This window comes from Schistocerca piceifrons, chromosome 3, assembly GCF_021461385.2.
Source record: "Schistocerca piceifrons isolate TAMUIC-IGC-003096 chromosome 3, iqSchPice1.1, whole genome shotgun sequence".
Lineage (NCBI taxonomy): Eukaryota > Metazoa > Arthropoda > Insecta > Orthoptera > Acrididae > Schistocerca > Schistocerca piceifrons.
The window spans coordinates 678,613,879-678,628,087 of NC_060140.1; the positions used below are offsets into that span (position 1 = coordinate 678,613,879).

At 38.9% G+C, this 14,209-nt stretch overlaps 1 protein-coding gene across 1 annotated transcript in view; it reads left to right on the top strand.

The window, feature by feature from the left end:
- LOC124790068 (ubiquitin carboxyl-terminal hydrolase 5) overlaps positions 1-14,209 on the top strand; it is a 160,033-nt gene that overhangs the window by 113,452 nt on the left and 32,372 nt on the right. Inside the window, exon 11 of the mRNA XM_047257633.1 lies at positions 4,062-4,184. Coding sequence (XP_047113589.1) covers positions 4,062-4,184 — 123 coding nt within the window. The remainder of the gene's footprint in view (positions 1-4,061; positions 4,185-14,209) is intronic.

Here is a 14,209-nt window from a genome sequence, read left to right on the forward strand (position 1 = left end):
AAACTAGTAGAAGCCAACCTCAGGGAAGATCAGTTTGGATTCCGTAGAAACACTGGAACACGTGAGGCAATACTGACCTTACGACTTATCTTAGAAGAAAGATTAAGGAAAGGCAAACCTACGTTTCTAGCATTTGTAGACTTAGAGAAAGCTTTTGACAATGTTGACTGGAATACTCTTTCAAATTCTGTGGGTGGCAGGGGTAAAATACAGGGAGCGAAAGGCTATTTACAATTTGTACAGAAACGAGATGGCAGTTATAAGAGTCGAGGGACATGAAAGGGAAGCAGTGGTTGGGAAGGGAGTAAGACAGGGTTGTACCCTCTCCCCGATGTTGTTCAATCTGTATATTGAGCAAGCAGTAAAGGAAACAAAAGAAAAATTCGGAGTAGGTATTAAAATTCATGGAGAAGAAATAAAAACTTTGAGGTTTGCCGATGACATTGTAATTCTGTCAGGGACAGCAAAGGACTTGGAAGAGCAGTTGAATGGAATGGACAGTGTCTTGAAAGGAGGATATAAGATGAACATCAACAAAAGCAAAACAAGGATAATGGAATGTAGTCTAATTAAGTCGGGTGATGCTGTGGGAATTAGATTAGGAAATGAGACACTTAAAAGTAGTAAAGGAGTTTTGCTATTTGGGGAGCAAAATAACTGATGATGGTCGAAGTAGAGAGGATATAAAATGTAGACTGGCAATGGCAAGCAAAGCATTTCTGAAGATGAGAAATTTGTTAACATCGAGTATAGATTTAAGTGTCAGGAAGTCATTTCTGAAAGTATTTGTATGGAGTGTAGCCATGTATGGAAGTGAAACATGGACGATAAATAGTTTGGACAAGAAGAGAATAGAAGCTTTTGAAATGTGGTGCTACAGAAGAATGCTGAAGATTAGATGGGTAGATCACATAACTAATGAGGAAGTATTGAATAGGATTGGGGAGAAGAGAAGTTTGTGGCACAACTTGACAAGAAGATGGGATCGGTTGGTAGGACATGTTCTGAGGCATCAAGGGATCACCAATTTAGTATTGGAGGGCAGCGTGGAGGGTAAAAATCGTAGAGGGAGACCAAGAGATGAATACACTAAGCAGATTCAGAAGGATGTAGGTTGCAGTAGGTACTGGGAGATGAAAAAGCTTGCACAGGATAGAGTAGCATGGAGAGCTCCATCAAACCAGTCTCAGGACTGAAGACCACAACAACAACAACAATATTTTACATTTCTCAGCAATATGGATCACAAACGAATCACTTTTTCTGTATTATTTAATTATTTTTGGCACATTGAAGACAGCTTGATTTTTATCTGTTACAAATTTTCAGCATACAGATTGAAGTCGACAGTTTCAAAGATTTTCGCATGTAAGTTGCCATGCAATCGTGGCTTATTTAGTTACGTATTTGGAAAAAGGTCTCTCTCTCTCTCTCTCTCTCTCTCTCTCTCTCTCTCTCTCTCTCTCTCTCTCTCACACACACACACACACACACACACACACACTGACCATAATAATGTAGTACTTTTGCAGCCACTTTGTGAAAATGTGGAAACTCTGCCTGAGGAAAGCAATGTAGGCATCCTGGACAGTTTTAACATAAAAGGATTTGTCTTTAAAATGGGAATTACCTTGCAGATCAGTCAGTTATATATGCACTTGCACTGGGGTGCTTTCATCCGAAACAGTAAATGCTCTAAAAGACACCTTGAAAACAGATGTAAGACTGGCAGTGTCATCCAAACAGTTCAGAAACTTTTATTAATTCTTTCGAGGCCACAATGAGTTCTTCAAACCTAATGTTTTCTTGAACACAATTGTGCTTAGGGAACTGGACTGTGTTTGTCAGTGTGCCCCTTCTACAACATGATTTTCTGCTAAATGCATCCCAATCAAATCGGAAAGAAGTTATTTCTCTTCTTTCAACGTCATAGACTGCACAGTGTGCAATCAAGTCCACTTAAAATTGTGTGATCTGCAATTCGTTTTGGATGTTCTAATTTTCGTTCCTGCATTCCTTTTTACTTCATAAATTCAACAATAGCAAGTTTTAAATCACAAAATCATTCCAGGTGTGCCCCACGATTTAACCAATGTACTTTGCAGTTTTGCTCTTTATTCAGTTCCACTGAAAACTGTTGCAACTGACAGTAGGATAATGTGTGTGACTGTCAAAATTGTACTGTTTGTACCAACAATTTTGTCACTTACTGTGTGCCTGCAAATGTAGCACAAAGTGCTTCTTGATCTACAGAACAATGAATCCCATCTGCCGATTGTTGTAATTTTGTGCTCATTCATTGTCAGCGAAACTGTGAAATTCTTTCTGCTTGGTACTGTAATGTCATTTCGTAGAATGTTGTTGTACCCATTGCTGTGTGACTGCGCAATATATGCTTTGAGAATTCTTATCCCTACCCTCCACCATTCCATTGATTTTTAAAGGCATTTTATGATAGATCGCCTACTACCTCTTTCTGTGCAAACAGCCACTGGACCTGTGAACATCCTTCATACGACGACCAAATAGCGAAGGATAAACAGCACTGACACCGCGATTCTGCTGAACTGAAGAAGAGCCATGCTGACTGAAAAATGTTACATCACAATACTAAATGAAAATGTTATGCTGTAGCTGGTACTTCTGAGAAGGACTGAGCAAAGTCAAGATGGTCCAAACCTTGAAAACGTCATTGACAACTTCATTATTAAAGTGTTGAATGATTTAATTCAGTTAGTTCATTTCCTCTTATAGTAGACAGATAAAAATATTAATGTGGCACAAAGAACTAGGTCTTCTTCCCTAGGTTTACATAAGTCTTTAACGCATGCCATTAATAATAATGTCCTACCCTACATAGATCTTATCTTTATGGGAAGTGATAAGTTAAATACATGTTAGATATAACAGACAGAAGGCATGGAAGACAGTGGCTCAGAGAACCTTGCTGTGAACAGAGTAAGAATCATACACTCAAAACAAAAACTTTAAGCCCATGGATTCTATTTGTCTTGGTAAAAGAGTACTTTGTTGTTTCAAACATAATATTGAGTTAGTTACTATTATAGACCTGACAGGACTGGATGAGTGGGCACAATTCTTGCTGTTAGATGTGCTTCAGCAAAGTTGTTTTGGGATTACAAACAGCTTGGTGAATGGTTCTTTTGGAAAAATTCTGGGTGTGTTTGAAATCTGATGACAGCACCTTGTCATTGTTGGTAACTTTGACTAAAAGAAATTGCATGTTTTTTTCCTGATTCTGGACAGCAGCAGTAAGCAGTCTTGCCTCAGCGACCAAATAATATCAACAGTCATAGCTTATCACACAGTGAGCATAGAACAAAATATGGCCAATGCTGCTCCCCTGGATCAGCTAGAAGTCTCATGACTCATGGTTCTGGTAACTGAAGTATGAGCAAGGTTTTCTTACCCACCCCGGTGCAACTAAAGAAGAAATTGCAGGGATGAAATAGGTAAAATTGTGTTTAGTGATGAACACCAATTTTGCTTTGGTGCCAGTTGTCAGTGCCACACTAGCATATCGCAACAAAGGAGCAATTGCGTAAGAGGCCAAAAAATTACAAAAAATCTATATCTGTTGTTCATTGTATATCTCTGTTGTCCATTGAATGAACATGAAGCACTGCAGTTACACCCAGCATATTTTGCTGGCAGTCTTTCCATTTCTTTTTAGTGTCTTTACTGTGCTAGGTTCCTTATCCATGCTCAAAATTAATTTCTCAAGACTGGTATCAATGTGTCATGTCCTGCAGTAACATCTTAGGCGGATTTACATAGGAACAAAGAAAATAAGTAATATATGTTAGAATAGTATCATTACTGTAGTAACTTAGTAATGGGAACATTGATAGTCCCATTTCTATTTTATTAATACTCTATCTTTTAAATTCCTTGCACATCATTTTTGTATTTCATTATCTTTGCAAATGAAGTGAGTAAGGGGAAAGAAATCAAAAGTGTTACTTATGGAAACCATATCTCAGTTAAAATTGTATTACTAGTCATTTGGCTTAAGAATTTAAAATATAAATTGCTTCCAGGGACCCAGGTCAAATTGTGCGGCCAAAAATAAAATTATTCTCCTGCTTGGAAGCGTTTACTCAACCAGAAATCATAACTGGTTTCTACAGTACAGCTGTTAGTGAGAAGACCACAGCTCGGAAGTAAGTGATACAAGGAATCCCTTGTTCTTTTAATTTAGCCGCCTTTTGGTTATAAAAATCTGTATGGTAATATAACCCTTACCCTTAAACTGCAAGGTTGAAACATTTTTTGTGTAGAAATCTTCAGTAAATAGGCACATTTATGACCCGTTTTTTGTAATCTTCTTGCTTAATTACAAAAAGGATTTTATGTTATTGGATTATAAATTACTGCCTTTTTTCTTCAATGCATTCACAGCTTTCTAAAGTCCTTTGCTGTATATGGATGTGGAAACTAAAAAAAAAAAGTTATTACACAAAATTACTAAGTTTTGGGAGGATTGTATTATTAAAAATCTATGAAAGATTACTTTTAGTATGTAAATAAATTATACACAACTGCAACCAGTCACTTTTTTCATTACTAATGCTTTATTACATTAACCGGTTTTCGAACCCTTTCAGGTTCATCTTCAGATGATTTCGGGAGAATCCGGGAAGTTACATCATTACTGGTAGTAGCATAATGCTGGGTGCTGGTTCTATGGCAGAAAGATGGGTCACACTTTAATGTATCGCCATGACTATAGATTATCTGTCGATATGGATGTGAATTTAGTTTTTACTTACTGCGACAGTATAGGCGGCTTTTTTCGTATCTGTCTGCCTCCATTTTGATGTCCAGAACACTTTCACACGAACTATATTAGTTCACACTTTAACAGTGACACTTTACCAGCATCCAGCATGCGCTTTACAACTGTTGCGTATAACAAAGATCTTGACAGAGAGATATGGCATAAGCCTACTTTGTACAGAGATGTAATTTGTTGTTCTTTACATGTGTTAAAGTCGATATAAGGGCAAGTTTTTTCATCAGAATGGTGATAACACGAGAGCACTAGAGAAAAATAATAATAAATTACTACAAGAATAAATTTCAGGTGATCTGTTACGTTATTTCTATTTGTATGTTACAGGCAGTTTTTTTTAGCAATTATCATGTTTGGCACTAACATGAATCCCAAGGAATCAATAATACAGAGTTATTGTATCTGCAGTGAGGTGCAGCTGTCTGTATGACTAGGACCTGTATATTTAAATTAATAACAAATCTTCAGATGAACTGTTGGCTTATTTCTCTTGTTACGTTAATGTGATCTGGAGTATTATCAAGAGCAGATTCTGTTTATTTTAGCTAAAGGTATATGTATAAGAGTTAAAGTGATTGTAATGGATTAAAGCTGTTTGAATGGCTGCACATTTAATATTTTAAAAAACCATGAACAAAAATTCTTTAACTGTTGACTTATTTTTATTCTAACATTAGAGTGATCTGGGATATTGGTAAAGGCAGCTTATGTTTGTTCCAGCTAGAATTAATATGTATAAAGTACTGATTTATGTTAGTAATGGAGGGCTTTAACATTTAGAGATATGGTACATGTCTTATTCTGTGGTAGTATATTACATTGACACCAGTGTGGTTAGGATGTAAGGAGAGGGGGGGGTGGGTCATTGGGAGGGGGGGGGGGTTAGGGAGCTGGTGTAGGTTTTATTGGGTGGTTACTTGTTTTGAACTAGTAGATCTTCTCTACGAGTTCAATGGGGAGAGCTGAAGTCTATGAACTCATAGAGAAGATCTACTAGTTCAAAACAAGTAACCACCCAATAAAACCTACACCAGCTCCCCAACCCCCCCCCCCCCCTAATGGTCTCTTCGCGAGATATATGTAGGAGGGAGCAATATACTGCTTGACTCCTCGGTGAAGGTATGTTCTCGAAACTTCAACAAAAGCCCATACCGAGCTACTGAGCGTCTCTCTTGCAGAGTCTTCCACTGGAGTTCATCTATCATGTCCATAATGCTTTCGCAATTACTAAATAATTCTGTAACGAAGCACACTGCTCTCCGTTGGATCTTTTCTATCTCTTCTATCAACCCTATCTGGTACGGATCTCACACCAGTGAGCAGTATCCAAGCAGTGGGCGAACAAGTGTACTGTAACCTACTTCCTTTGTTTTCAGACTGCATTTCCTTAGGATTCTTCCAATGAATCTCAATCTGGCATCTGCTTTACCGACGATCAACTTTACATGATCATTCCATTTTAAATCACTCCTAATGCCTACTCCCAGATAATTTACGGAATTAACTGCTTCCAGTTGCTGACATGCTATATTGTAGCTAAATGATAAAGGATCTTTCTTTCTATGTATCCGCAGCACATCACACTTGTCTACATTGAGATTCAGTTGCCATTCCCTGCACCATGCGTCAATTCGTTGCAGATCCTCCTGCATTTCAGTACAATTTTCCATTGTTACAACCTCTCAATATACCACAGCATCATCCAAAAAAGCCTCAGTGAACTTCCGATGTTATCCACAAGGTCATTTATGTATATTGTGAATAGCAACAGTCCTACGACACTCCCCTGCGGCACATCTGATATCGCTCTTACTTTGGAAGACTTCTCTCCATTGAGAATGACATGCTGTGTTCTGTTACCTAGGAACTCTTCAATCCAATCACACAATTGGTCTGATAGTCCATATGCTCGTACTTTGTGGGGAACTGTATCGAATGCCTTGCGGAAGTCAAGAAACACGGCATCTACCTGGGAACCCGTGTCTATGGACCTCTGAGTCTCATGGACGAATAGCGCGAGCTGGGTTTCACACGACCGTCTTTTTCGAAACCCATGAGGGTTCCTACAGAATAGATTTCTAGTCTCCAGAAAAGTCATTATACTCTAACATAATACATGTTCCAAAATTCTACAACTGATTGACGTTAAGAGATATAGGTCTATAGTTCTGCACATCTGTTCGACGTCCCTTCTTGAAAACGGGGATGACCTGTGCCCTTTTCCAATCCTTCGGAGCGCTACGCTCTTCTAGAGACCTACGGTACACCGCTGCAAAAGGGGGGCAAGTTCCTTCGCGTACTCTGTGTAAAATCGAACTGGTATCCCATCAGGTCCAGCAGCCTTTCCTCTTTTGAGCGATTTTAATTGTTTCTCTATCCCTCTGTTGTCCATTTCGATATCTACCATTTTGTCATCTGTGTGATAATCTAGAGAGAGAACTACAGTGCAGTCTTCCTCTGTGAAACAGCTTTGGAAAAAGACATTTAGTATTTCAGCCTTTAGTCTGTCATCCTCCGTTTCAGTACCATTTTTGTCACAACCACCTACCGCTTTGACATAAGACCAAAACTTCTTAGGATTTTCTGCCAAGTCAGTACATAGAACTTTACTTTAGAATTCATTGAACACCTCTCGCATAGCCTCCTCACACTACATTTCACTTCGCGTAATTTTTGTTTGTCTGCAAGGCTTTGGCTATGTTTATGTTTGCTGTGAAGTTCCCTTTGCTTCCGCAACAGTTTTGTAACTCGGTTGTTGTACCACGGTGGCTCTTTTCCATCTCTTACAATCTTGCTTGGCACATACTCATCTAATGCATATTGTACGATGGTTTTGAACTTTGTCCACTGATCCTCAACACTATCTGTACTTAAGACAAAACTTTTGTGCTGAGCCATCAAGTACTCTGAAATCTGCTTTTTGTCACTTTTGCTAAACAGAAATATCTTCCTACCTTTTTTAATATTTCTATTTACGGCTGAAATCATTGATGCAGTAACCGCTTTATAATAGCTGATTCCCTGTTCTGCGTTAACTGTTTCAAATAGTTAGGGTCTGTTTGTCACCAGAAGGTTTAATATGTTATTGCCACGAGTCGGTTCTTTGTTTAAATGCTCAAGGTAGTTTTCAGATAAAGCACTTAAAAAAATTCACTGGGTTCATTGTCCCTGCCACCTTTTATAAACATTTGTCTCTCCCAGTCTATATCCGGCAAATTAAAATCTCCACCCAGAACTATAACATGGTCGGGAAATCTACTCGAAATATTTTCCAAATTATCCTTCAGTTGCTCAGCCACAACAGCTGCTGAGCCAGGGGCCTATAGAGACATCCAGTTACCATGTTTGAGACTGCTTTAACCATGACTTTCACCCAAATTATTTCACATTTCGGATCTCCGTCAATTTCCTTCGATACTATTGTACTTTTTATCGCTTTGAACACGCCTCCCCCTTCACTGTCCAGCCTGTCTCTGCGGTATACATTCTAATCTGAGTTTAGAATTTCATTACTATTTACATCTGGTTTCAGCCAACTTTCTGTCCCTAGTACAATGTGGGCGTTGTGACCATTTATTAATGAGAGCAGTTCTGTGGGACCTTTCTATATACGCTCCTGCAGTTTACTATTACCACATTAATATTGTTATTCCCTGTTGCTTTTTGCCTACTACTACCTAGTCGCATCTCGGGAGGCGTCTTGTCGGGCCTAGGGAGGGAATTCTCTAACCTAAAAAACCCACATGTGCACTCCACATGTACTCCGCTACCCTTGTAGCCACTTCCTGCGTGTAGTGCACGCCTGACCTATTCAGGGGGACCCTACATTTCTCCACCCAATAGCGGAGGTCGAGAAATTTGCTCACCAGATCTCCGCAGAATCGTCTGAGCCTCTAGTTTAAGCCTTCCACTCGGCTCCAAACCGGAGGTCCGAGATCGGTTCTGGGAACGATACTACAAATAGTTAGCTCAGATTCCACCCCACAAGCGAGGCTTTCCGGCTTCACCAACTCCGCCAACCGCCTGTATGAACTGAGGATGACCTCTGAACCCAGACGGCAGGAGTGATTGGTGCACCCAGTGCTCTTTATCGCCGCTGGCAGGGCCTCCTCCACATCTCGGATGAGACCCCATGGCAAGCAGACAGAGTGAACACTGGCCTTCTTCCCCGACCCATCCGCTATCTCCCTAAGGGGCTCCATCACCCACACAAGTGTAAACTAATAGGCATATGAAAGGCGTGTAAAACTTCAGTAATGATATCTTCAAAACCAGATAATTTGTGCTTTTTCAGTTTCAGAATTTATTTCTTTGCCTACGTTTATGAAAATGAAAAAAACTATTCCTCCTCCATCTTATGCTTCCCTACATTTATTCCACAGTTCTGTGTTCATCAAATTTTTCGTCTGCAGTGTCATGTGGGAAATATGGATCTATCAGTACTTGTGCAGAATGTTGTTTTTTTTTTTGTCATGTGCCATTGCTCATTAGAGCTAATAGCATTGTTGGAGATTTTATCTTTTGGCAGACCCCATGAGTCAAGATGCAGATTCGGTGGCATGAATCAGTTTCAGCTCTCTATTCTTGCATGCCGCAGGCCCAATCTGCGAGCTCTTTCTTGCACAGTACGGCCTTTCTCGTAGAATCTTCTTGTTTATCTGTCTTCTGTTCTCAGTCTTTGGAGACCCTCCTTTCCTGGTACTTATGATATCCAGCCTGTTTGTCTTATGACTGCTATTGTACCTTGCTTTGCAGTGTGAGTTTTAGAGCTTTCTTGCCCACTTTGTCGCCTACCTCCACCAAGTCTGGGCAAGGGAAAATATTCCTGGGGGATTCAATAGGCTCTCATTACGTTGAACTGTCTGTTTAGTGTGTTTAATGGATTGTTGTCTCTTGTGTATTTCTGCAGGAGTCAGCTGTAAAGATAACAAGATTGTGATCACTTGTGGTGAGGCCTCTTTCAACCTTCCGGGTTCTGATCTTCCTAACTGCATGTTCATTAAGTATTGTGACATCTATATACTGAACTGTGCACCAGCCCTTTCTTCACATGTGGTAGGATTCCCACTTCAGTTTGCCACTTGCATATTTAATTCCATTCTGGCTTCCTACAGTCGTTGTCTCCTTTGTCCTGCACTGAACTAAACCATAACTATATTGTTGAACTGGAAAGACAGAAATCGAACTTCCATGGATTATCAGATGTGTTTATTACAATATTGTGCTATGTTTATAGCTGAGATGTTCTTATTAACTACTACCATAGCTGTTCCATAAAATTTCAGTCATGCTGCCACGTAAATTTCACTTCTTCGTGACATTTTATGGAACAATCAGTAAGCCAAAAATTGATTATTTTAGGACACTCCTCAGAGACATTCACTGGACTGATGTTTACAGTGCTCATGGCATGAATGAAAAATATAACATTTTTGCTAATAAAGTGCTTACCTTATTTGAACACTGCTTTCCCCCAAAACTTACCAAGGTTAGAGCAAAGTCTACAAAGAAGCCATGGATTACTCGAGGAATAGGGGTATCTTGTAAAACAAAAAGAAAACTGTATCTGTCAATCCGAAACATTTCCAATGTTGATGCTATAGCACATTATAAGAAATACTGCAAAATATTAAAGACTGTAATACGGATGTCAAAGCAAATATATTACAAGGAAAAGATAGTCATATCAGATAACAAAATAAAGACAATATGGGATATAGTGAAGGAGGAGACCGGTAGAACCAGACATGAAGAGGAACAAATAGCATTAAGAGTAAATGATGCATTGGTGACAGATGTGTATAGTGTTGCAGAACTTTTTAACAAACATTTTATAACTGTTACTGAAAAGATGGGGTTGTCAGGTTCGGTAGATGCTGCTATGGATTACCTTAGACCAGACATTTCAAGTAACTTCCATAATATGAATTTGACCCTCACTACCCCAACAGAAATAATGTCCATCATAAAATCTTTAAAATCAAAAACATCTAGTGGGTATGATGAAATATCAACAAAGTTAATTAAAGAATGTGATTCTGAGCTAAGTAACATATTAAGCTATCTGTGTAACCAGTCGTTTATCAGTGGAATATTTCCCGAATGGCTGAAATATGCTGAAGTTAAGCCACTGTTTAAGAAGGGAGATAAAGAAATAGCATCAAATTTCCGTCCAATTTCACTGTTGCCAGCATTCTCAAAAATTTTCGAAAAAGTAATGTACAGTCGTCTTTATAACCATCTTATCTCAAATAACATACTGTCAAAGTCACAGTTTGGATTTCTAAAAGGTTCTGATATTGAGAAGGCTATCTACACTTACAGTGAAAATGTACTTAATTCATTAGACAAAAAATTGCAGGCAACTGGTATATTTTGTGATCTGTCAAAGGCATTTGACTGTGTAAATCACAATATCCTTTTAAGTAAACTAGAATATTATAGTGTAACAGGAAATGCTGCAAAATGGTTCAAATCTTATATCTCTGGCAGGAAACAAAGGGTGTTATTAGGAAAGAGACATGTATCAAGCTATCAGGCATCATCCAACTGGGAACTAATTACATGTGGGGTCCCACAAGGTTCCATTTTGGGGCCCTTACTTTTTCTTGTGTATATCAATGACCTTTCATCAGTAACATTACCAGATGCCAAGTTTGTCTTGTTTGCTGATGATACAAACATTGCAATAAATAGCAAATCAAGTGTAGTCTTAGAAAGATCAGCCAATAAAATATTTGTAGACATTAATCACTGGTTCCTAGCCAATTCTTTGTCACTAAACTTTGAAAAAACACACTACATGCAGTTCAGAACTTGTAAGGGGTGTCCCAAGAGTATATGTCTAACATATGATGACAAGAAGATAGAAGAAGTGGACGGTGTTAAATTCTTGGGATTACAGCTTGATAATAAATTCAACTGGGAGGAGCACACCACAGAACTGCTGAAGCGTCTTAACAAATCTCTGTTTGCAATGCGAATTTTGTCAGACATAGGGGATATAAAAATGAAAAAGCTGGCATACTATGCTTACTTTCATTCCATAATGTCATATGGGATTATTTTCTGGGGTAATTCATCAAGCCAAGCTAAAGTTTTCCGGGCACAAAAACGTGCAGTAAGAATTATATGTGGTGTGAACTCAAGAACATCCTGCAGAAGCCTGTTTAGGGAACTAGGGATACTAACTACAGCTTCCCAATATATTTATTCCTTAATGAAATTTGTCATTAAAAATATATCTCTTTTTCAAACCAACAGCTCAATTCATGGAATCAATACTAGAAATAAGAATAATCTTCACAAGGATTTAAAGTCACTTAGTCTTGTACAAAAAGGTGTGCATTATTCAGGAACACACATTTTCAATAACTTGCCAGCAGCCATAAAAAGCTTAACAACCAATGAAATTCAGTTTAAGAGAAGCCTAAAGGATTTATTGGTGGCCAACTCCTTCTACTCCATTGATGAATTTCTGAGGAAAACCAACTGATTTGTATATAAGTACAACATAACTTCTGCACAATTTCAGTACAGTAATGTGTTCACTGAAAATTTGTGTGTGTGTGTGTGTGTGTGTGTGTGTGTGTGTGTGTGTAAGTATAATCTAACTTCTGCACCATTTCAGTGCAGTAATGTGTTCATTGTAAATAAGTATTACAGTAGTTGTATTACATGTTTCTTACCTTATAAATAAATAAAAACTTTTTTATTTTAAATTCAGTGCAATAGTATTTGTAAAATGACTCTTAGTGTTCATTAAAAAATGACGATCATTCCACTTGGGACCTGTGGAATGGTACATTAGCTTATTTGTTTTAGTTTAAATATTTGTCATGTATTGTTGTTTTTCTGACATGTTCCACATCCTGGAGGACCTCCTCACTACGGATCAATTGGAATGAAAGTAAAAAAAAAAAAAAAAAAAAAAACCACGAAAATATGAAGATGCACATTACTGTAGCTGCCATCAGCTTTCGTATGAGTGGGCAGACTGTTGATTGTCATGCCAACAGAAAATTCTGTACAGATGTTACAGCAGAGCTGATAGACAATTTAAATGCTTGTATAGGTAGCCTTTCTTGGAATAGGGGAGGCTCTGCTTGTGCTAATGCAGTAGTTCCATATATGAATTTGTATTATATATACATGATGTCTGTTATTTTGGTCATCTTCAAAAGAATAGGCACCACACACACACACACACACACACACACACACACACACACACACACATATATATATTTTTCCCACGTGGAATGTTTCCTTCTATATATATATATATAAAGAAAGATGATGAAACTTACCAAACAAAAGCGCTGGCAGGTCGATAGACACACAAACATACACACAAAATTCTAGCTTTCGCAACCAATGGTTGCCTCGTCAGGAAAGAGGGAAGGAGAAGGAAAGACAAAAGGATATGGGTTTTAAGGGAGAGGGTAAGGAGTCATTCCAATCCCGGGAGCGGAAAGACTTACCTTAGGGGGAAAAAAGGACAGGTATACACTCGCGCACACACACACATATCCCAAGGGGATCAGGAAAGAGAGGGAAATATGAAAGGATGTGGGTTTTAAGGGAGAGGGTAAGGAGTCATTCCAATCCCGGGAGCGGAAAGACTTACCTTAGGGGGGAAAAAGGACAGGTATACATTCGCGCGCGCGCGCACACACACACACACACACACACACACACACACACACACACACACACACACACACATATCCATCCACACATACAGACACAAGCAGACATATTTAAATATGTCTGTGTGGATGGATATGTGTGTGTGTGCGAGTGTATACCTGTCCTTTTTCCCCCCTAAGGTAAGTCTTTCCGCTCCCAGGATTGGAAGGACTCCTTACCCTCTCCCTTAAAACCCATATCCTTTCATCTTTCCCTCTCCTTCCCTCTTTCCTGATGAGGCAACCGTTGGTTGCGAAACCTAGAATTTTGTGTGTATGTTTGTATTTGTTTGTGTGTCTTATCGACCTGCCAGCGCTGTCGTTCGGTAAGTCACCTCATCTTTGTTTTTATATATAATTTTTCCCACGTGGAATGTTTCCTTATATATATAAAGATGATGTAACTTACCATACGAAAGCGCTGGCAGGTCGATAGAAACACAAACAGACACATACATACACACAAAATTCAAGCTTTCGCAACAAACTGTTGCCTCATCAGGAAAGAGGGAAGGACAGGGAAAGACGAAAGGAAGTGGGTTTTAAGGGAGAGGGTAAGGAGTCATTCCAATCCCGGGAGCGGAAAGACTTACCTTAGGGGGAAAAAAAGGACATGTGCAGGGTTCCATACTTTACACTGTAACAACACAACCGTTCAATGCTAAGGCTTCCTGCCAACTGGAGCTGTAGGGAAGAGGCTGTG